The sequence below is a fragment of the Ascaphus truei genome, chromosome 10, assembly GCF_040206685.1.
Source record: "Ascaphus truei isolate aAscTru1 chromosome 10, aAscTru1.hap1, whole genome shotgun sequence".
In the NCBI taxonomy this organism is placed as follows: domain Eukaryota; kingdom Metazoa; phylum Chordata; class Amphibia; order Anura; family Ascaphidae; genus Ascaphus; species Ascaphus truei.
In genome coordinates this window covers 4,713,179-4,735,893 of record NC_134492.1, presented here as the reverse complement: position 1 = coordinate 4,735,893, position 22,715 = coordinate 4,713,179, and the positions used below count along the sequence as shown (strand labels likewise).

The window sequence follows — 22,715 nt, the reverse complement described above, 5'->3', positions numbered from 1 at the left end:
AAGGACCATATTTTTTTCAGATCAGCGTTTCTATTTAAAGTATGTGCCGCCTACGTTGAACTAACGTGTTACAGTCAGAAATGCCTTTGGGGGTCATTAATTAAACTGTGATTGTGCGATTGGGGCACTATTGCATTGAGACTCCCACCGAATTGAATGAGTTTCCATGCCATAGTGCCCCTATCTGCATCATCTCACTACAACAAATAACCCTCCTTTGTATTTGTAATTATACCAAACCTGGAATAGCCTGAGAGAGTAATTCCCCAAAATTGTAGGCCCAGGATTGGCACCATTCTTAATTCCTTTGAACCAATAAACAATAATAATAATAATAATAAAAATAAAAGTGTAGTGGTAATTACTTTCCATTGTTAGGTTGGTTGAGCTTGTGAGTAACAGGTAATTGTACACATTGAAATTGTAACTCTGATAAGCATATTAGCATGGTACATTTGTTGAGTACCAAGATGGTACTAAGAAGCAAAAGATGTTTGAAGTAAATAAATATATCACCAAACTAAGCAAGTAGAAACCTTGCCCAATGTATTAACCAGTTATGTTTATTCTTATCATATATTATTATCTTTACATCAGTTGTTGTTATTAAAGTGTAATCAATTGACCAATTCTACACTAAGTTTCCTGGGAGAGAATGGCTGATATTAACAGCTGCCCACTTGGGAGCTGTGCACATACAGAACACATATGTCTAATTGGGGAGGAAACAAGACCCAAAACATATCCTATTAACCAACTGTCTACCTGCCCTCTCCCCCTCTCACAGGGAACATCCAAATTCATTTCAAACTTACCTCTATGCCCTTTTCCCCATGAGGACCCTCAGGACCAGGAATGCCACGCTCTCCCTGTAAAATACAGCAGCATTAAAGTATAAGTCAGCAGAACCGCTTTCATTGTACATGTATTTCTTCTCCTGCAGCACAGAGAGCCCCTGTAACAGAGGATTCATCAAGTTCATCCAAACAAAAACGAAGAAGGCGCATGGTTCACTTTTTAGTTTATTTGTAATGTGTGTGTGTGTGTGTGTGTACGTGTGTGTGTGTGTGTACGTGTGTGTGTGTGTGTGTGTGTGTGTGTGTGTGTGTGTGTGTGTGTGTGTGTGTGTGTGTGTGTGTGTGTGTGTGTGTGTGTGTGTGTGTGTGTGTGTGTGTGTGTGTGTGTGTGTATATATATATATATATATATATATATATATATTACTGTATGTTCATTTGCATGTCTTAGACAGGTCTGCAACCCCGTCTTTCCCCACCGTCACCCAGCACACAGCACTTCCACTGCAGCAAGGGATTCCGGGAAATGACATGCAAATGAGCACTCAGTGCCACCTTTTGTCTCAAGCTCGTATTACACAAGCCAATCCTCAAGCCAATGCATGCTGTTTTAAACACAGCTTTTAAACAGAGGCTGGGATGAGATGCAAAGCCATTAGACCTACTCACATACATGTTTCAACCTTGATGGGTATCATCAGTGTGAGGCTGGTCTTAATGGCTAGCAGGTTTGAGACTAGACTAGGTAATCACCACTGTCATTAAGGTTATGGTGGGTAAAAAAAGTGACAAAAACCCTCCACAGTAAAGCATAAAGCAACTGTAAATATTACTGTATGTTCATTTGCATGTCTTAGACAGGTCTGCAACCCCGTCTTTCCCCAACAGCATGCATTGGCTTGAGGATTGGCTTGTGTAATACGAGCTTGAGACAAAAGGTGGCACTGAGTGCTCATTTGCATGTCATTTCCCGGAATCCCTTGCTGCAGTGGAAGTGCTGTGTGCTGGGTGACGGTGGGGAAAGACGGGGTTGCAGACCTGTCTAAGACATGCAAATGAACATACAGTAATATTTACAGTTGCTTTATGCTTTACTGTGGAGGGTTTTTGTCACTTTTTTTACCCACCATAACCTTAATGACAGTGGTATATATATATATATATACACACACACACATACATATACACATACATATATACATACATATACTATATCTTATACTATATTAGTGAAAGCACTGTATGTTTGCCTGCCTGCATGCATGCATGCCTGCCTGCTGGATGTCCGGTGTCCCTAGGGACAATGCCATTGCACCTTTGGCCTGTCACTCCGCCTCAGGCCATGCCCGCCCCCGCACACCTGTCATTGGTCGGCCATGCCCGCCCCCCCGCACCATGCCCGCCCCCGCACACCTGTCATTGGTCTGCGGCCAGCACCCCGCACCATGCCCGCCCCCGCACACCTCTCATTGGTCTAAGGCCAACAACACTGACACACTGTCACACCCCTCACTGAGCTACACCACTGACACACTCTACCACCCCTCACTGAGCTTTGGGAATCGCTGCACCTAACCCTAACTGCTCTGAGACATTTGCACAACTGACAGATTTGAAACTTTTTTGGGACAACCCTGACCACCTGCTACCTCACCACCTTCTAACAATCAGGTACAGAGTCTTCTCTCTATAAATACTCTTCTCTCTATAAATACACCCACATCCACACACCGCCTCTTCAAAACACCACCCTCGCACACCCCCACCCCACACTCTGCTCCAGGGCTACCGACTCAGCATTAACCACCATTAAACACCCCCCCCCCCCCGCTCATCACCTCCACCGCATGGTGCTCATCCGGAGCCATACTGACTTGCCATTAACACCCCCCCCCCCCCCTCACCTCCACCACGGACACCATTATTAACCCCCCCCCCCCGCTCCTCACCTCCACTACGGACACCATTAACCCCCCCCAAACACCACCCCCCCCCCCCGGTCCTCACCCCGCTCCTCACCTCCACAACGCCCACCGCATGGTGTTCATCCACACCCATACCCCCCGCTCCTCACCTCCAGCGCATGGTCCTCATCCGGAGCATGAAAGACGCCATTAACCCCCCCCCCCCCCCGCTCCTCACCCTCCACCGCATCCTGCTCATCCGGAGTAAAATACACGCCATTAACAACACCCCCCGCTCCTCTCCTCCACTGCAAGGTGCTCATCCGGATAAAAAAAAAAACCCATTAACACCCCCCCCCCCCCGCTCCTCACCTCCACCGCATGGATCAAAAAATACCCCATTACCACCACCCGCCCCCCTCCTCCACCGCATGGTGCTCATCCGGAGAAAAAAAAACATTACCACCACCCGCTCCACCGCTCCTCTCCTCCACCGCATGGTGCTCATCCGGGGCCATACTCATCCACTCACCCACCCCCCTCATCCACTCACCCCCCCTCATCCACTCACCCCCCCCCCCTCCTCCACTCACCCCCCCCCCTCCTCCACCCCCCCCCCCCTCCACCACCACCCCCCCCCCACCACCACCACCCCCCCCCACCTCACCACTCACCCCCCCACCTCATCCACACACCCCCCCCTCCACATCCCCTCCCCCCCCCTCCACATCCCCACCCCCCCCCTCAACCACTCACCCCCCCCCCTCATCCACTCACCCCCATCACATCCCCACTCCCCCCCTCCTCATCCACTCACCCCCCCCTCCTCCACTCACCCCCCCCTCCACCACCACCCCCCCCCCACCACTCACCCACCCCCCACATCCACTCACCCCCCCCCACCACCCCCCCCCCCCCCACCACCCCCCCCCCCCCTCCACTCACCCCCCCCCCCCCCTCCACCACACCCCCCCCCCCCACCACTCACCCCCCCCCCCTCCACCACACACCCCCCCCTCCTCCACCACTCACCCCCCCTCCACATCCACTCACCCCCCCTCCTCATCCCCTCCCCCCCTCATCCACCACCCCCCCCCTCCTCCACTCACCCCCCCCCCTCCTCCACTCACCCCCCCCTCCTCCACTCACCCCCCCCTCCCCACTCACCCCCCCCCCTCCACTCACCCCCCCCCTCCTCCACTCACCCCCCCCTCCTCCACTCACCCCCCCCCTCCTCCACTCACCCCCCCTCCTCATCCACTCACCCCCCCTCCTCATCCACTCACCCCCCCTCCTCATCCCCTCCCCCCCCCTCAACCACTCACCCCCCCCTCCTCATCCACTCCATCCCCTCCTCATCCACTCACCCCCCATCTCATCCCCTCTCCCCCCCTCCTCATCCACTCAGCCCCCTCCTCATCCCCTCCCCCCCCATCTCATCCCCTCCCCCCCCATCTCATCCCCTCTTCCCCCCATCTCATCCCCTCCCCCCCCATCTCATCCCCTCTTCCCCCCATCTCATCCCCTCTTCCCCCCCTCCTCATCCACTCACCCCCCCTCCTCATCCCCTCCTCATCCACTCCCCCCCTCATCATCCCCTCCCCCCTCCTCATACACTCCCCCCCTCCTCATACACTCACCCCCCACTCCTCATCCCCTCCCCCCCCTCCTCATCCCCTCCCCCCCCTCCTCATCCACTCCCCCCCCTCCTCATCCACTCCCCCCTCCTCATCCCCTCCCCCCCCCTCCATCCTCATCCCCTCCCCCTCCTCATCCACTCCCCCCCTCCCTCCTCATCCACTCCCCCCCCCCTCACCCCCCCCACAACATCACCCCCCCCCAGCCCACATCATCCCACCCCCCCACCACACATCACCCACAACCACATCCACCCCCCCCCCAGCACACATCACCCCCCCACATCACCCCCACCCTCCCACCCCACATCCCCCACGCCCACATCCCCCACCCTCCCACCCCACATCCCCCACCCTCCCACCCCACATCCCCCACCCTCCCACCCCACATCCCACATCCCCCACCCTCCCACCCCACATCCCCCACCCTCCCACCCCACATCCCCCACCCTCCCACCCCACATCCCCCACCCTCCCACCCCACATCCCCCACCCTCCCACCCCACCACCCCACATCCCCCACCCCACATCCCCCACCCCCCACGCCCACATCCCCCACCCTCCCACCCCACATCCCCCACGCCCACATCCCCCACCCTCCCACCCCACATCCCCCACGCCCACATCCCCCACCCTCCCACCCCACATCCCCCACGCCCACATCCCCCACCCTCCCACCCCACATCCCCCACCCCACATCCCCCACCTCCCACCCCACATCCCCCACGCCCACATCCCCCACCCTCCCACCCCACATCCCCCACCCCACATCCCCCACCCTCCCACCCCACATCCCCCACCCCACATCCCCCACCCTCCCACCCCACATCCCCCACCCCACATCCCCCACGCCCACATCCCCCACCCTCCCACCCCACATCCCCCACCCTCCCACCCCACATCCCCCACCCTCCCACCCCACATCCCACATCCCCCATCCTCCCACCCCACATCCCCCACCATCCCACCCCACATCCCCCACCCTCCCACCCCACATCCCCCACGCCCACATCCCCCACTCTCCCACCCCACATCCCCCACCCTCCCACCCCACATCCCCCACCCTCCCACCCCACATCCCCCACCCCCACCCTCCCAACCCCCACCCTCCCACCCCACACCCCCACCCTCCCACCCCACATCCCCCACCCTCCCACCCCACATCCCCCACGCCCACATCCACCACCCTCCCACCCCACATCCCCCACCCTCCCACCCCACATCCCCCACATCCCCCACCCTCCCACCCCACATCACCCACGCCCACATCCCCCACCCTCCCACCCCACACGCCCACATCCCCCACCCTCCCACCCCACATCCCCCACCCTCCCACCCCACATCCCCCACGCCCACATCCCCCACATCCCCCACCCTCCCACCCCACATCACCCACGCCCACATCCCCCACCCTCCCACCCCACATCCCCCACGCCCACATCCCCCACCCTCCCACCCCACATCCCCCACCCTCCCACCCCACATCCCCCACGCCCACATCCCCCACCCTCCCACCCCACATCTCCCACCCCACATCCCCCACGCCCACATCCCCCACCCTCCCACCCCACATCCCCCACGCCCACATCCCCCACCCTCCCACCCCACATCCCCCACGCCCACATCCCCCACCCTCCCACCCCACATCCCCCACGCCCACCCTCCCACCCCACATCCCCCACGCCCACATCCCCCACCCTCCCACCCCACATCCCCCACCCTCCCACCCCACATCCCCCACCCCACATCCCCCACCCTCCCACCCCACATCCCCCACGCCCACATCCCCCACCCCACATCCCCCACGCCCACATCCCCCACCCTCCCACCCCACATCCCCCACGCCCACATCCCCCACCCTCCCACCCCACATCCCCCACCCTCCCACCCCACATCCCCCACCCCACATCCCCCACCCTCCCACCCCACATCCCCCACCCCACATCCCCCACGCCCACATCCCCCACCCTCCCACCCCACATCCCCCACCCTCCCACCCCACATCCCCCACGCCCACATCCCCCACTCTCCCACCCCACATCCCCCACCCTCCCACCCCACATCCCCCACCCTCCCACCCCACATCCCCCACCCCCACCCTCCCACCCCACCCTCCCACCCCACATCCCCCACCCTCCCACCCTCCCACCCCACACCCCCACCCTCCCACCCCACATCCCCCACCCTCCCACCCCACATCCCCCACGCCCACATCCCCCACCCTCCCACCCCACATCCCCCACGCCCACATCCCCCACCCTCCCACCCCACATCCCCCACGCCCACATCCCCCACCCTCCCACCCCACATCCCCCACGCCCACATCCCCCACCCTCCCACCCCACATCCCCCACGCCCACACACATCCCCCACCCCACATCCCCCACGCCCACACACATCCCCCACCCCACATCCCCCACGCCCACATCCCCCACACCACATCCCCCACCCTCCCACCCCACATCCCCCACCCTCCCACCCCACATCCCCCACGCCCACCCTCCCACCCCACATCCCCCACGCCCACCCTCCCACCCCACATCCCCCACCCTCCCACCCCACATCCCCCACCCTCCCACCCCACGCCCACATCCCCCACCCTCCCACCCCACATCCCCCACGCCCACATCCCCCACCCCACATCCCCCACCCTCCCACCCCACATCCCCCACGCCCACATCCCCCACCCTCCCACCCCACATCCCCCACGCCCACCCTCCCACCGAACATCCCCCACGCACACATCAACCCCCCCCCCCCACGCCCACATCGCGGGATGCTCCTCACCTCCCCAACTCACCTCACACACACAACAGTCACACACACCCACACAACACCACCTCATCCACACACAACACTCCTGTGCTTATACGCCACACACAACAACTATTCAACAATCCCCTAAATCCCAACAACACCCTAACCACTGGAAACACACCTCCCCTTCACCTTGCTCCTAGACACACTACACTCAATTAAATTTAAATTCACACGGCTGACCACCAAACACCCTTTGACATCAACCCCCCCCAAACGTGTACAGCAACACACCCCCTACACCACGCTAACTCAGGTCTTCCTTTAAATAAATTATATTTGGAACACAATTAAACTGGAGCCGTCTGTGTCATTTCTTGCACAAACACTCAACTCACCAACACACACAACACCCACACATAACTCACACACACCTGCACCAAACACAAGAAAAATTCCTACATACACACACACACACACCTCTCCAAAAATGTAGTTTACAAACAAGCATTACAATGAACATACACTTTGGTACATTTCCATCATCTCTACATATTATCATACCAACATCAACAAAACAATCACTCACTCAATTCACTGCACTCATCTTTTATTACAAACAATTTCACCAACACACACTTCACGATTACATCAAATACACTACTCTCAACAATGGACATAAACATATTTCAACAAGCCTTTACAACAATTACATTTTCATAACTAACAACCTTAACAATTAACATACACTTAACAAAATTTCCCTCATATACATGTGCTTTCTACTCTTTTTCTTTCACAAATACAATTTTTATATATATTACATAACATTCACATAACATTACAAGTTTACAATACAACATTTACACATACTTATTCACGCTTCACATCCCGGGCAACGCCGGGTCTCTCAGCTAGTATATATATATATATATATATATATGTTTTTGTAGCCATACTACACTTTAGCAGTTGGTTTATTGTTTGCTAACCTATAACAACTCTAGCACTATTTACGTTATATTATTGTTACTGTATTATATTCCCTACTTGCAACTTTCAAAGAGAGGATGCTACATTGTACAAATAAAAATGTGAATTCAATGAAACCGCAGTATTTCCTCACAAAGGCACTCAGTGGGAGCTGCCTGACCAATCACATGCCTATTCTTCACATAAATTACACCCGCTATGTATGTATATCTTTATTTATATAGCGCCACCTAGTGTGTGTACATGGTGCTTCACAACAGTAACACACGGGACCTAATAATATAACACATACTGGGAATAAGCGCTTGAGACATAAAAGTAACATTAGGGAAAGGAGTCCCTGCCCTGAAGAGCTTGCAATCTATGTCTGAACACCTCGATCAGCAAATATGTGAGCGTGGCCTAAACTCTCAATATAGCCATTTCTAGACGGTACCCCTCAATCTGTACTGTAGCAATAAAGTGGATCACTTCCATATCTGAATGTTATATGCTACTGCCTTATAAAACCCCCACCCCCCATTCTTCCCACATCTCACAGTTTGAGCACATCCCTCCAAGAAAGTAACTGTAAATATTTGGCAAACAGAATCTGACAAAGTAAAGGAACATTCTAAATTTGTCCTCAGGATACACAACTGTATCCTAAAGTGCTTTTACAGCGCAGATACTTTGATCGTTTTATTAAAGCTGTAATTCGAACCACGTTTAATTCTCAGAAATAATTAAAACAATAAGTCTAACCAAATGGTGTTAAGGAAATAATTAAATACACGTACATATGCATCGAGACATGCCAGGCTGATCATTCACACAAGAGAGGAAAGAAATGGTTTAAAGTACGCACATTGGCAAATGAATAGCCATGTGCTGCGTATCATTTCCTAGTTACTTGGGCGCCAGTCTCTGGGGAGTCCCCCACTTGTGTTTAGTTGTTTGTAGCGAGATGTGTCTATTTAGTATTGTCTAATTATGTCTTTTTCAATAAATGTATCTGGGATTCGTTGGCTCTTTGCCTATATACCGTACTTTAGAAGATTTCATCCTCTCGTGTGAGGGATCAATTTGGTATTTATCTAACTGTTCTTATCTTCTGTGCGAGCAACATCCACTTCATTTATCTTATAGGATTAGTATCATTTTGGAGGTTAAGTTTTTTAGGCATTAGTTGTTTATCTTTAGTTATTTTTTTGAGTGCTTATGGTTTCTGTTTTTTTACACATATACATCGAGCGGAGCTGAACATTTGAATAAGAGTAAATTGTAAATGACCTCACGCATGCCTACTTTCAACGCTTGTGAATGACCTCACTCATGCCTACTTTCGAACACTTGTGAATGACATCGCACATGCCTTCTTTCCATGGCTTGTGAATGACCTCGCGCATGCCTACTTTATAACGTTTGTGAATGACCTCACTCATGCCTACTTTCCTACATTGTGAATGACCTCGAGCATGCCTACTTTCCAATGCTTGTGAATGACCTCACGCATGCCTACTTTCCATGGCTTGTGAATGACCTCGCACATGCCTACTTTCCTACATTGTGAATGACCTCGCGCATGCCTACTTTCCAATGCTTGTGAATGACCTCACGCATGCCTACTTTCCATGGCTTGTGAATGACCTCACGCATGCCTACTTTATAACGCTTGTGAATGACCTCACTCATGCCTACTTTCCATGGCTTGTGAATGACCCCCCGCATGCCTACTTTCCAATGCTTGTGAATGACCTCATGCAGGCCTACTTTCCATGGCTTGTGAATGACCTCGCGCATGCCTACTTTCCATGGCTTGTGAATGACCTCACGCATGCCTACTTTATAACGCTTGTGAATGACCTCACTCATGCCTACTTTCCATGGCTTGTGAATGACCCCCCGCATGCCTACTTTCCAATGCTTGTGAATGACCTCATGCAGGCCTACTTTCCATGGCTTGTGAATGACCTCGCGCATGCCTACTTTCCATGGCTTGTGAATGACCTCACGCATGCCTACTTTATAACGCTTGTGAATGACCTCACTCATGCCTACTTTCCATGGCTTGTGAATGACCCCCCGCATGCCTACTTTCCAATGCTTGTGAATGACCTCATGCAGGCCTACTTTCCATGGCTTGTGAATGACCTCGCGCATGCCTACTTTCCATGGCTTGTGAATGACCTCACGCATGCCTACTTTATAACGCTTGTGAATGACCGCACTCATGCCTACTTTCCATGGCTTGTGAATGACCCCCCGCATGCCTACTTTCCAATGCTTGTGAATGACCTCATGCAGGCCTACTTTCCATGGCTTGTGAATGACCTCACTCATGCCTACTTTCCATGGCTTGTGAATGACCCCCCGCATGCCTACTTTCCAATGCTTGTGAATGACCCCCCGCATGCCTACTTTCCAATGCTTGTGAATGACCTCACTCATGCCTACATTCCATCACTTGTGAATGACCTCACACACGCCTACTTTCCATGGCTTGTGAATGACCTCACGCATGCCTACTTTCCATGACTTGTGAATGACCCCCCGCATGCCTACTTTCCAATGCTTGTGAATGACCCCCCGCATGCCTACTTTCCAATGCTTGTGAATGACCTCACTCATGCCTACATTCCATCACTTGTGAATGACCTCACACACGCCTACTTTCCAATGCTTGTGAATGACCTCACTCATGCCTACATTCCATCACTTGTGAATGACCTCACACACGCCTACTTTCCATGGCTTGTGAATGACCTCACGCATGCCTACTTTCCATGGCTTGTGAATGACCTCACGCATGCCTACTTTCCATGGCTTGTGAATGACCTCACGCATGCCTACTTTCCATGACTTGTGAATGACCTCGCGCATGCCTACATTCCAATGCTTGTGAATGACCTCACACACGCCTACTTTCCATGGCTTGTGCGCCCCGGATACATTAGGAGTATATTGTAAACAGGAATTTTAGACCAATTTGTTTATATAAAAAGGTAAAAAAAAAAAAAGATCAGCAGTCTTGCTGCTCCTGGCAAAGATCAAGACTCACCAGCGGAAAAGATTAAAAAATGTTTATTGATCTACATAAAACAGATACGGTCTTTGCCAGGAGCGGCAAGACTGCTGATCTTTTTCACCTTTTTCCGTGCTACATTGATCGGATAGACGCAGAGGAGGGACGCCAGGAGGCGGGGGAACCGGTACTAATTGTGAGTACAAGCGTGACTCGATACCTGTCTGTGGCTAGGAATTAGGACATTTTGCAGCCTCAGCGGTATCACTGATGTGGTGCGGGTCTGCACCTATTCCATCAATGCATCTACCTCCATACTAGACTTTACAACTCCTATATAAGCTCCGTTACACATTCTACTATACTATCAAGGCATACATTGCCACATATAGTCAGTTCGTCCTGGAGCTTACAGATGGACCTTTCTACTTCAATTTTTTTAAGTGTTTGATTCCAACTGCCGATAGATTAATTACCTAAAATCATCACCAACGTGATGTTGCCCCCCCCCCCCCCCACCCCCCACAGCAGCAGTAACCCCACTGCAGCAGCATCGGCCCTAGCTCCAATCCTGGAGCTGGGAGCACCAGCAACAGGAGGGACCCCTCCTGGAACCCTGGATGAGGCAGACGGTGGTAATGCAGCTTAGGGAGGTGAAGGGACAGTGCCCCCTATTGGATGCCGAGACCTTTGCTAAGGAGCTGGGTGAGTAAAGAAGGCTTTACACCGGACGAGACCCTGAACATCCAGGACCTCAGGGGTGGCCTGTTTTTTGTCACCTTCATCACGCCGAGTGCTTGCAGGTGGTATTGGGAGAAAAACCACACCCTGAAACAGGCGCTCCTTTTCTCCCAGTTTGACGTGAACTGCTCCATCCAGAGGGACGAGAATAGGATCACTGTCATGGTAAGGAACCCCCACATCCCTGGAAGGGATATTGCCACCTTTCTGCAGTGCTTTTGCACCATGGTGAAGGAGCCGAGCCAGATTAAAGACAAGTTGGGGTTCTGGGTGGGAAAGTGGAGCATGGTCGTTCACTTGAGGGTAGACCCAGAAGCGACTAACCGGTTGCAACACCTCCCTCACTTGCGGGCAGGTCAGGAAGGCTTTTTTTTACCCTGACCAGCCCCAGACCTGTAGGATTTACGGGAATCTGGGGCAGCAATGGAGACAATGCACCCTGGGAACCTGCAGGAACTGTAAAAGCACCGGACACGACACCAAGGATTGACCCGGCCAGAAAACGTGCGACCTGTGCGGAGAGGCAACCCATATGTTTCGGGACTGCAAACTGAGAGTCAGGAGCTACACAGAGGTCGTGGCGAAAGGCGTGAAACCAGGCGTCCCCCTGGCAACAACTCAGGTGGCAGTCAAGAAGACCCCTGCAACCCAACCCCGTGAAGGCAAACAGTGGTAGCATCAGAAGGAACAAAGGCAAAAGGAGGTCCACAAAACAGCATCCGCTGTGGCTCCTAAGCCTGTTGTTCTTTCAGCAGCAACTCATGCTGAGCGGGCAGTGGTCTCACGGCCCCTCCTACTGGTCTGGGGGGAATGGGTGTAGGAACGCAGGTGTAGTCACTTTAATAGGGGGGGGGGGTGTTTCACTGTTGATTCTGTCCACGAGCTCGTCCGCAGCAGACTCCTTGTTGTAGACGGTTCATGGGCAGGGGAGCCAGCTAGGCTCATCAATGTGTAACCCCCCCAGAAAAGTGAGCGCTTGGAACTATTCCAGCACCTGACCCCTTGACTCGCGACCTCCAGGGCAGTGGTGATGGGTGGGGATTTCAACTGCACGATTGAGGTGGGCGGGCGCGTCCCCAGCACATTAAAGATGGATATGATGTCCAGGCTACTCCTGGCGATAATCAGGGAGGCATCCCTGAAGAACGTGGTGGGATCCATGGGAGCAGGTGCCGTGAACTACTCTTGGTGCCATCCAAATGGCTCTGTGCATTCTCGGATTGACTTCCTGTTCACTACCAAGCCGGTACAGCACAGACAATACTCCATGGTCGCAGTCCACATCTCTGACTACAGGGCCATTAACTTCCAGGGGTGTCTGGGAGAAGGTTTCCCCCCAGGGCCAGGATCCTGGAAGTTGAACTGTGCACTTCTGGAAAGAGAAGAGATTGTGGAGGAGCTGAGAACTGCATACACAACATGGAAAGAGGAAAAAGACGGTTTCCCCAGGACTGCAGAGTGGTGGGAAGTCACAAAGATAAGGATCCGCTGTTTCCTGTAGGCAAAAGGCAGACGCCTGGCGTGTGAGAGGAAGGGGGAGTTTGGGGGCCTGCAGCGCAAGCTGCAATCCTTGCTTGACCTAAGACGCTGCAAATGGGACCTGGATGAGGACATGGAAGAGACAAAGGCACTTTGAGGAGGAATCAAGACTAATCATCTTCCGTACCAAAGTGGAGAATCTGGAGATGAGTTAGAAATGCAATGCCTTTTTCTTCAAGAAACTCCACTCCACCCACATGCCCATAAAGTAGCTGCGTGACAAAGACGGCAACGTACAGCAGGGGAAAGAGGAAGTCATGAGGGTCGTGAAGGATTTCTATGAGGACCTTGTGGCAGGACGGCCTGTAGCCGAGGTCAGGGAACAGCCCACACGTGTAGTTTCAGGATAATGAACACGTTCAGTGGCTTTATTTCTCCACAGCATAACATAACATGTGGGTACACTGTCCCTTTAAACACCAAAACAAATCCTGCTCCACATTTGGGAGAACTGGCTAACACTCCAGGCCTATCTAGCAGGCTGGCTGGCTAAACCATTTACCAAACCATAAGTGTATATTAAGCAGTCAGGAAAACAAATGAACAATTCTTACTTTGGTTGAAAGAGTTAGTTTGGTGAATCCGTCTGGCTAGCAGCTCACATAGCAGAGTTGTCTGGTCTAAGGCAGCCAGCTACTGCCAGTAACAACATCCTTTTATACCTTGCTGGCTATCAGGTGTCAGCTTACATCCTGATTACCTAGCTTCCTCCTGAGTTAACCTTCTGAGTGCTGGATGAAGCACTCAGACATATGTTTCCCAGGCATAACTGATAGGGGTTGACGTCACCCTGTCACAGACCTCTACTTCCCAAAAGCACCAGACAGAGAACAAGCTGACAAATTCCTGTCAGGGATTACAAATACCATCAACCTGGCAGGAAAAGCAGTCATGAACACCCCCCTGACGTTGGAGGAGCTCCACACTGCAACCAAATCATTTAAGACGGGTAGGACACCGGGTGGAGATGGCATCCCAGCTGTGTTATACACAAAGCTGTGGGACCTGATCGGCCCGGACCTGTTCGAGCTTTACAGGGAATAGAAGCAGAGGGCCGGATGCCCCCAATGCTGAGGGAAGGATTGCTGACGCTCTTGTACAAGCAAAAGGGGGAGAGGTGTGACCTCAAGAACTGGCATCCGATCTCGCTCCTGAATGTGGACTACAAGATCCTAGTGAATCCTAGTGAAAGTACTGGCAAACAGACTAAAGAAGGTCATCCAACAGATCATCCACCCAGACCAGGTGTGCGGCATAGCAGGCCGCAGGATCGCAGATAGCCTCGCCCTAATCAGAGACACAGTCCACTACATCAAAGACCACCGCGTCAGAGTGGCTCTGGTCAGCTTGGACCAGGAGAAGGCCGACCGTGTCTCCCACGATTTAATGGGCAGGGTGCTGCGGGGGTATGGGATGGGAGAGATGTTCTGCTCTTATGTTAACCTGATGTACCTTGATATTTGCAGTGTGGCAATCGTGAACGGATGGAAGACTAACCCCTTCCCTGTACTCTCAGGGGTTAGGCAAGGCTGCCCTCTTTCCCCTCTCCTTTTGTCTGTTGTATAGAGCTTTTTGCCCAGTGCATGAGACGAAACGCAGGGATCAGAGGGATCATTGCGCCAGGACCCCAGAGAGGTGAAGTGCTCGCTCTACATGGATGACGTCACCATCTTCTGCGCAGATAGCTGGTCGGTGAAGACGCTCGTCCAGACGTGTGAGGACTTGGGGATTTGGGTTTTGGAACTTGACTGCTGACCCCCTACCCTTCCACATCAGAGCAGGCCTCATCAAAATCCTGGGTGTCTGGTTTGGTGTGGGTAGCAATGGCGTAGCCCTGAACAGCTGGAATGAAATACTGAACAAAGTAAAGCAGGAGTTTTGACTATGGCACCTCAGACCTCTCACCATAGAGGGAAAAAAAACTGGTGCTGCAGAATGAGATTCTTCCTGATCTGCTGTAAGTGGCCCAAGCATGGCCATCTTCGAGCAGAACCTGTCAGACAATCTCCATGGCAGTGTTCTGCTTCATCTGGGGTGCCAAGATGGAGAGGGGCAAGCGCAAAGTGATGTGCAAGGAGCCGTTCAAGAGGGGTAAAGGAATCCCTGACATCCCTACTATGCTGTGTGCTTTCGTTGCAAGCAACTGCATGCGAATCACCCAGTGGACTGCGACAAGGACTCTTCTGGGTACTGCATGTCCCGCTTCCTACTCCTGCCGCTCTGGAGAGCACTGAGGTAGGACAAGTAGGACAGCTTCGTCCCTTACAACTGGCACATGCCCTGGTTCTACAAGGACGTGAGGATGTTTGTGAGACAAAACCAACTGGAGGGAGTAAAACCAGATCTGTGGAAGCCCAAAGTCATTTACAAGATGATCCGGGCAAAGGACATCATAGAGTCGGTCCCAGGACTCCACCCCAGCACTTTTGAAACGGTGTGGAGGAATGTGGCATCGAAAAGACTTACGAATAAGCATAAGGACATTGCATGGTGGGCCATACATGGCCGTGAGGGCCAACAAGTACGAAATCAGACTTGGCCTCGTGACGCACTGCCCCAGGTACAGAGCAGGGGACGAAACTGTTTTTCACCTCTTCTGGGACTGCCCCTTGGTGCAGGCCTTGATGCGAGCTCTGGACGCTGAACTAAGGGATTGTACACCGAGGAGGCACATTACGTACTATTCGGTGCTCCATGGACTTTTCTCGGGAACACACACAGGGGACGTCTAATGTGTTGTTTCAAGGACGTTTTAAGGATTTCCCTGCTTCAGGTAGTAGAGACGAAGGCTGAGCCACTGATTGAGCCACATGTGCTGAAGCAGGGATATCCTTAAAAACCTGACCTTTTGTAGGGTCTTGAGGACTGGAGTTGAGCACCCCTGATTTATAGGATATTGTGCCTGTAGCCCTCTCAACATGATTTAACCAAGTCCTACCATTCATATCAATAAAGCAACACAGACCACGGATTAATGTACAATGCCATATTCCCAAGAACCTATAGAAGACTAGAACATTCCTGTATCACAGCAAGAGAGGATGGGGCAATAGATAACGTTAAATAATATTTTTCCCCCGTTAGTTCTGAGAATCTGGGTATATTTCAGAGTAAATGATTAAATGATTAAGTAACATACAGGTTATATTTCTAACAGGATATTTCTCAGAACTTCTACTTTTTACATGACATTTAAATTAGACAGGGTATTTCACAATACAGGGAGTTCACACACTGTATTCATGTTCACCTCATGCCTTCATTTATACTAGATTTGGGATATTTGATTTTTCTTTAATTTAATTCCCTTTCATGGACTTCCCTCAAGTTCTTTCAGGCAATCATAGGTTACAACAGCTATTTTAAAAAGCTGCCGACTTTCTTTGAGCTGTAAATAATGAGCAGATAAAGAGGTTACGCGTGTAAAGCTCTCTCTCCTTTCTCCATCCAAGGAACATTTTAAGCAACATGTTAGTAATGTTTATACACAAGGTGTCCATTTTCAAATCTACATTTTTAGCATCAATTAAATGCGGAGAACAAGGTTTGCATAGCTTAGAACAGGGGTGCGCAAAGTGGGGTGCGCAAAGTGGGGTGCGCAAAGTGGGGTGCGCAAAGTGGGGGCACGCAAGATTTTCTGGAGACGGGCGGATGTTACACAGGCATTAAAATAAATGCGCGCGAGGCCTCTGGCTCTGGATCGCGCAAGGCCTCTGGCTTTTCACTTATCTGGCGTTCCAGCAACACGTTTCCATGGCAACCAGCGTCAAATGGCGCCGTGAGGTCACATGACGTCACGTTGCCATGGCCGGAGTGTGCAGGGGGGGGTGGGGGTGAGCCAGAGGAGAGAGGGGACGGGGGGCGCATGACAGACACTTTGCCAATATCAATGCTGGAGAACAAGAAGATGGAAACTTGCCTTTTCCCCGGAGCCGCCAGGTCCTCCATTCTCTCCGGGCAATCCAATCGGTCCCTGGAAACATAGAAATGTTTAATACAAATCCATGGAGGAAGAGAGCTGGTTTATGATGCAAGGATAGTATCAGAAGAAATAACCGCTTTTTTAACTGTAACTTTATTCTAACTGTTGGACAAAGCCTAGCGCCCTCTGTGGTTCCTCTTCCTGTCCTGTATATTTGGGTAACGAGTAGTGACACCCATGCAGGCTTTATTCCATTCAAATAAAAAAACTTGATATGTCATAAAACTTAGGTATCTTCCTATTGTGTTTAAACATCTACAAAAAAAAGCTCTTCTCTTTGCAAATACAGTACTAAGATATTTTATGAAAGTACCCGATTTTTCAAAAAAAAAAATACGGTTTTATTTTACTCCTCGCTTTGCGGGACGGAAACGTTGGTGCGCAGATTGCATAACTTCAAAAGGGTTAATATTCTTATCATGTACTGGTGTCATATTAGGCGTACATACATGTGCATACAGGCGCACAACGGGATGGTGCTAAGCCTAAAGACATTTTAAGGCCTATTAAAACAGATCAAAAACCATAGAGCAAGTCTGTCTGGACGCAGGGAAGAAAGCATAACTCAATCGTCTGGATATTCTGGAATATCAATTTATTTGCAGAAAAATAGCACAACGTTTCAGGGAAACAATCCCCTTCATCGGGTTCAGTGAGATTAAAATAAAGGCCCGCTGCAACTAAAGTTATCATCTGAGATCTGACTCCAGAAGAGTGTTTACGGAGATATACAGAACACACAGTCACCCCAGGCTCCCCTTGAACGGAGGCCCAAGCCCTCTGTACGCCTACAGGTAGCACCAGTACCGTAATTACCGCTGTTTCCCACAGAGATAGGGGGAAGGGTGTTACATACATACATATATATATATTTTTAATAATCTGAGCACATTTTTGCATTCACAAATGGAAAACGCTCTAAATTATGCACAAAAGTTGGAATTTCAAAAAGTTCGCCAACAGTTTGAAAAACCAAGTTCCAGCAAAAACCAAAACCCAGATTTATTTTAGAACCAAAACAAAAACCCCAGTAACCGTGCCCCCCTGTGGTGGAACACGTATTCCATGCCTCACTGCCTGCGAGAACGTGTGTAACATACAGAGTATTGTTCTGGTCTGACCCTCAGCAGTTCTAGTTTGATTCCATTTGTCATCCCAAACCCGCCCTTCCCATGTATTCTCTGTCTTCCCTTTCATGTGGTTGCTGTTAAGATTATATTCCAAGTACTGTACCAAGAGCACCGACACGTTAAGCTTCTGCGTACAGTTACGGATAACTCCGTGTCGCTGTGCGGAAAATACCCTGTAGTCAGACATGTTCAGAAAACGAAGTCTCCCCCTCTCACTCCCCCACTGGAGAATACACAGGAATAAAATAAAAGAACAATATGTCTGCCCTAGGGCAGGGGTGGGCAACTCTTTGCTGCCTCCTCGCCATGATAACGCCATGACGTAATTTGACATCCCGACGGCAGCGAGACGCCATGTGACGTCCGCTGTGTCATTTGACGCTGCGATTCGTTAGGTGATGGAGGCGGCCCCCACATGTAAGTGACCTCCCATCGGGCCCAAGAGAGCGGCATCTGTATATGGGGCGGACATTTTTGCTGTCCCAAAATGTTTCCGCCCTAGGCCCGGACTTATCGGGCTTAATGGGAAATCCGCCACTGCTCAAGGGCCACCAACAGGTCTGGTTTTCAGGATATCCCTGCTGCAGCACAGGTTATGCAGTTGAAGACTGAGCCACTGATTGAGCCACCTGTGCTGAAGCAGGGATATCCTTAAAAGCTGTCCTGTTGATGGCCCGTGAGGACTGGAGATGGCTACCGTGCCCTAGAGCAGGGGTGCACAAACTTTTTAGTCTGCGCCCCCCTGCCTCCTCTTCCCCCCCTACCTTGTCTCCATCGTTTCTGACGTCACAACGTCATGTGACGTCGCGTTCTCATGGCAATTTAAGGGAACATACAGAGGCCTTGCGCGCTCCCCGCGCTCCCACGGCATTTTATTTAAATGCTTTGGGGAAGAGCGCAGGCCTCTGAAAGCGCCACACCCCCCCAAGAAAACGTTGTGCCCCCCGCCCTAGTGTCTTGACTGACATTGAATTAGATAATGAGAGCTATAATTTGCACCTAGTTTGTAACACAGAATTCTTGCAATTATAATAAATATACTATCTATCTTCATGTAACATAAGGTACACCAGTCACATCTGAGCGTTTCATATTCAAATATGATGTGCAAAAACTACCGTGGCTGCAGCAGGATTCTGTGACTGTAGGTGTTTATAATATAGAAAGATAATGGCTTACTTAGCGGCTCTAAAGGGTCACAAGAAACGCCCTAATATTCCTGTCATTTTGTGCTGATCGGGTATAAACAGCACTGGAAATGTCACTTTGTCTAAGTAAACATGGAGCCCTTTAATTGAGTTTTTCTTATTGAGACCGCTGCCACCACTTCTTTCTCAGCACAATACATGTTATATTTATATGCCAGTCCTGGTGGTGATAACCAGACCTGATTAGACACGATGTCTGTTGCAGGCGCCAGAGACTAAAATGTAGGGGGAATTATTCCTAAGATGAACCGAATTCAAGTGCTACTGCACACGCTTTCAGGGCCGCGACAGGCAGAGAGAGCAAGGACAGGGGTTCCAGGCCCGGCAGCTGTGGGGGGCCTGACCAGGCCCTACTTCTGCGTATAGCTCCGTCTCTCTGTTGCTGATGCAGACCCCGCTAGCCAGGTCGGGCCTCCCTCTGTGCCAGGCTGGGGGTCTCTCCCGCCGGTACACACCGGAAGCTGGCCGTGATTTGCATGCGGGCCCAGCTTCTGGCGGAAGAGAGGCCCGGTCTCACAGAGAGAGAGGCCCGGTCTCACAGAGAGGGAGGCCCGGTCTCACAGAGAGAGAGGCCCGGTCTCGCAGAGAGGGAGGCCCGGTCTCGCAGAGAGGGAGGCCCGGTCTCACAGAGAGGGAGGCCCGGTCTCACAGAGAGGGAGGCCCGGTCTCACAGAGAGGGAGGCCCGGTCTCACAGAGAGGGAGGCCCGGTCTCACAGAGAGAGAGGCCCGGTCTCACAGAGAGGGAGGCCCGGTCTCACAGAGAGGGAGGCCCGGTCTCACAGAGAGGGAGGCCCGGTCTCACAGAGAGGGAGGCCCGGTCTCACAGAGAGGGAGGCCCGGTCTCACAGAGAGAGGCCCGGTCTCACAGAGAGGGAGGCCCGGTCTCACAGAGAGGGAGGCCCGGTCTCACAGAGAGGGAGGCCCGGTCTCACAGAGAGGGAGGCCCGGTCTCACAGAGAGAGGCCCGGTCTCACAGAGAGGGAGGCCCGGTCTCACAGAGAGAGGCCCGGTCTCACAGAGAGGGAGGCCCGGTCTCACAGAGAGGGAGGCCCGGTCTCACAGAGAGGGAGGCCCGGTCTCACAGAGAGGGAGGCCCGGTCTCACAGAGAGGGAGGCCCGGTCTCACAGAGAGGGAGGCCCGGTCTCACAGAGAGAGGCCCGGTCTCACAGAGAGGGAGGCCCGGTCTCACAGAGAGGGAGGCCCGGTCTCACAGAGAGGGAGGCCCGGTCTCACAGAGAGGGAGGCCCGGTCTCACAGAGAGAGAGGCCCGGTCTCACAGAGAGGGAGGCCCGGTCTCACAGAGAGGGAGGCCCGGTCTCACAGAGAGAGAGGCCCGGTCTCACAGAGAGGGAGGCCCGGTCTCACAGAGAGGGAGGCCCGGTCTCACAGAGAGGGAGGCCCGGTCTCACAGAGAGGGAGGCCCGGTCTCACAGAGAGGGAGGCCCGGTCTCACAGAGAGAGAGGCCCGGTCTCACAGAGAGGGAGGCCCGGTCTCACAGAGAGAGAGGCCCGGTCTCACAGAGAGGGAGGCCTGGCGGGGGAGTGAGACTCGGCAGCAGCTTCGGAGAGCCAGGGCACCAGAGTCCCTGCTCGAAACTCTAGTCCCGGGCCCCAGGAAATCTGTCTGCAGCCATGCATGCTTTATACTCATTTACATTGCTGACCTGGCTCTCGTAGTAGACCCTTTGATATGATGGGGATTGTTACCTTCAATTAGAAGAGAAATAGATTGTAATATCTGGCTTAAGCCATGAGTACACAGTAACAATAAAAAAAAGTACTCAAGAAGTATAACTAGACACATTTCGAACTTGGTGAAATAAGAGAATACTTTGGTGAAAGAGCAGCTTAGTTACAGTAAGCTGCCATCGCAGTGAATGTTATCCAGAATGTTAGGCTTTTACTTTCCTGTGCAATTAGAGATACAATATGAAGTTTAAGGGGCAATTCCTCCTAAAACCAAAGTGAACTAATCCCAGTGACATGTTAAGGGGTCTGCGAGGCCGATACATTTTTTAACCCATATAAGTATTTTTTATTTATATTGTAAATGTTACCGTGGGAGGAGTTTGATTTCCTCTGCCTGCTCCCTTTTGTGTGATGTCACTGCATGATGTCATTGTATGCTCAGAACAGGCCCCCCTCACCACCTCCCCTTATTGGCTCTCAAACAAGGACAAGGTGGGGTAAGGGTACAAAAAACATACGATTGACAAACACTTCCCTGTTCAGAGGCCCCTGAGAAATTCAACTGGGCGCCTGCGCGAGGACGCATAATTAAAGCAGTATGCGCTGATCGACGGTTCTTTGCATTCTTATATTTTAAAATATATAATCTTGCCCTTTTGTGGGATGTTTTATATTGAAAATGTGATGCTTGATGCAGGAGATATGAGCAGCTGAAAAATAAAGTAATTCCCCCTACAATGAAAAACATTGTCCAAAATCCAAGAAACAGAGTAATAAGTAAAGGCTGGTAAATGCCACTTTAAAACTCTGCTGCCTGTATCAAGCACAATAAATCAAAAACATATCGAATAATAACATTTAACCAAACAAAAAACAAAACAACATTTAGATCTGGGCGATAACAATCGTTACCATCTAAGAAGTGCCATATAATAAATATTTTGCATATAAGTCTATATTTCCTTCTGCAAAGAGTTTTATTGAGACGAGATATTTCTAACACAGTCAATAGATACTCTGGATCAATGCATTTTATGTAACAACACATCTGTATCATAAAGCCGATGATATTCGATAGATCGGAACTGATCACTTCAGATTCCTCACAACCAACCACTTTAAAGAAACGCTGAAAACAGTGTTCCTTACACACTATCCCGACTGAGATGGAGATGAGACTAGAGTTTAACGAGGGGTTTTGTTGCAATAAACTCAAAGAGTACAACGAGGTACATTTAAAATTGTCATTATGCATGGCTAATAAAGTCAACGTATTATTACATTTTTCCATAAAATACATTTGCCTCCGTGTTTTCTTTGTCTGGTCTCATT

General features: G+C 51.7%; 2 protein-coding genes across 2 annotated transcripts in view; both read right to left on the bottom strand.

Annotated features, from left to right (window-relative positions):
• LOC142504032 (uncharacterized) overlaps positions 1 to 9,512 on the bottom strand; it is a 130,534-nt gene extending 121,022 nt beyond the window's left edge. The window contains exons 1-2 of the mRNA XM_075617141.1: positions 9,411 to 9,512; positions 816 to 869 (exon numbers count right to left, since the gene is read on the bottom strand). Of these exons, the coding sequence (XP_075473256.1) occupies positions 816 to 869; positions 9,411 to 9,512 (156 nt within the window). The remainder of the gene's footprint in view (positions 1 to 815; positions 870 to 9,410) is intronic.
• A 7,170-nt stretch (positions 9,513 to 16,682) lies between these two features.
• Positions 16,683 to 22,715, bottom strand: part of LOC142504031 (uncharacterized) — a 211,279-nt gene continuing 205,246 nt past the window's right edge. Inside the window, exons 30-31 of the mRNA XM_075617140.1 lie at positions 17,292 to 17,345; positions 16,683 to 16,760 (exon numbers count right to left, since the gene is read on the bottom strand). Coding sequence (XP_075473255.1) covers positions 16,683 to 16,760; positions 17,292 to 17,345 — 132 coding nt within the window. The remainder of the gene's footprint in view (positions 16,761 to 17,291; positions 17,346 to 22,715) is intronic.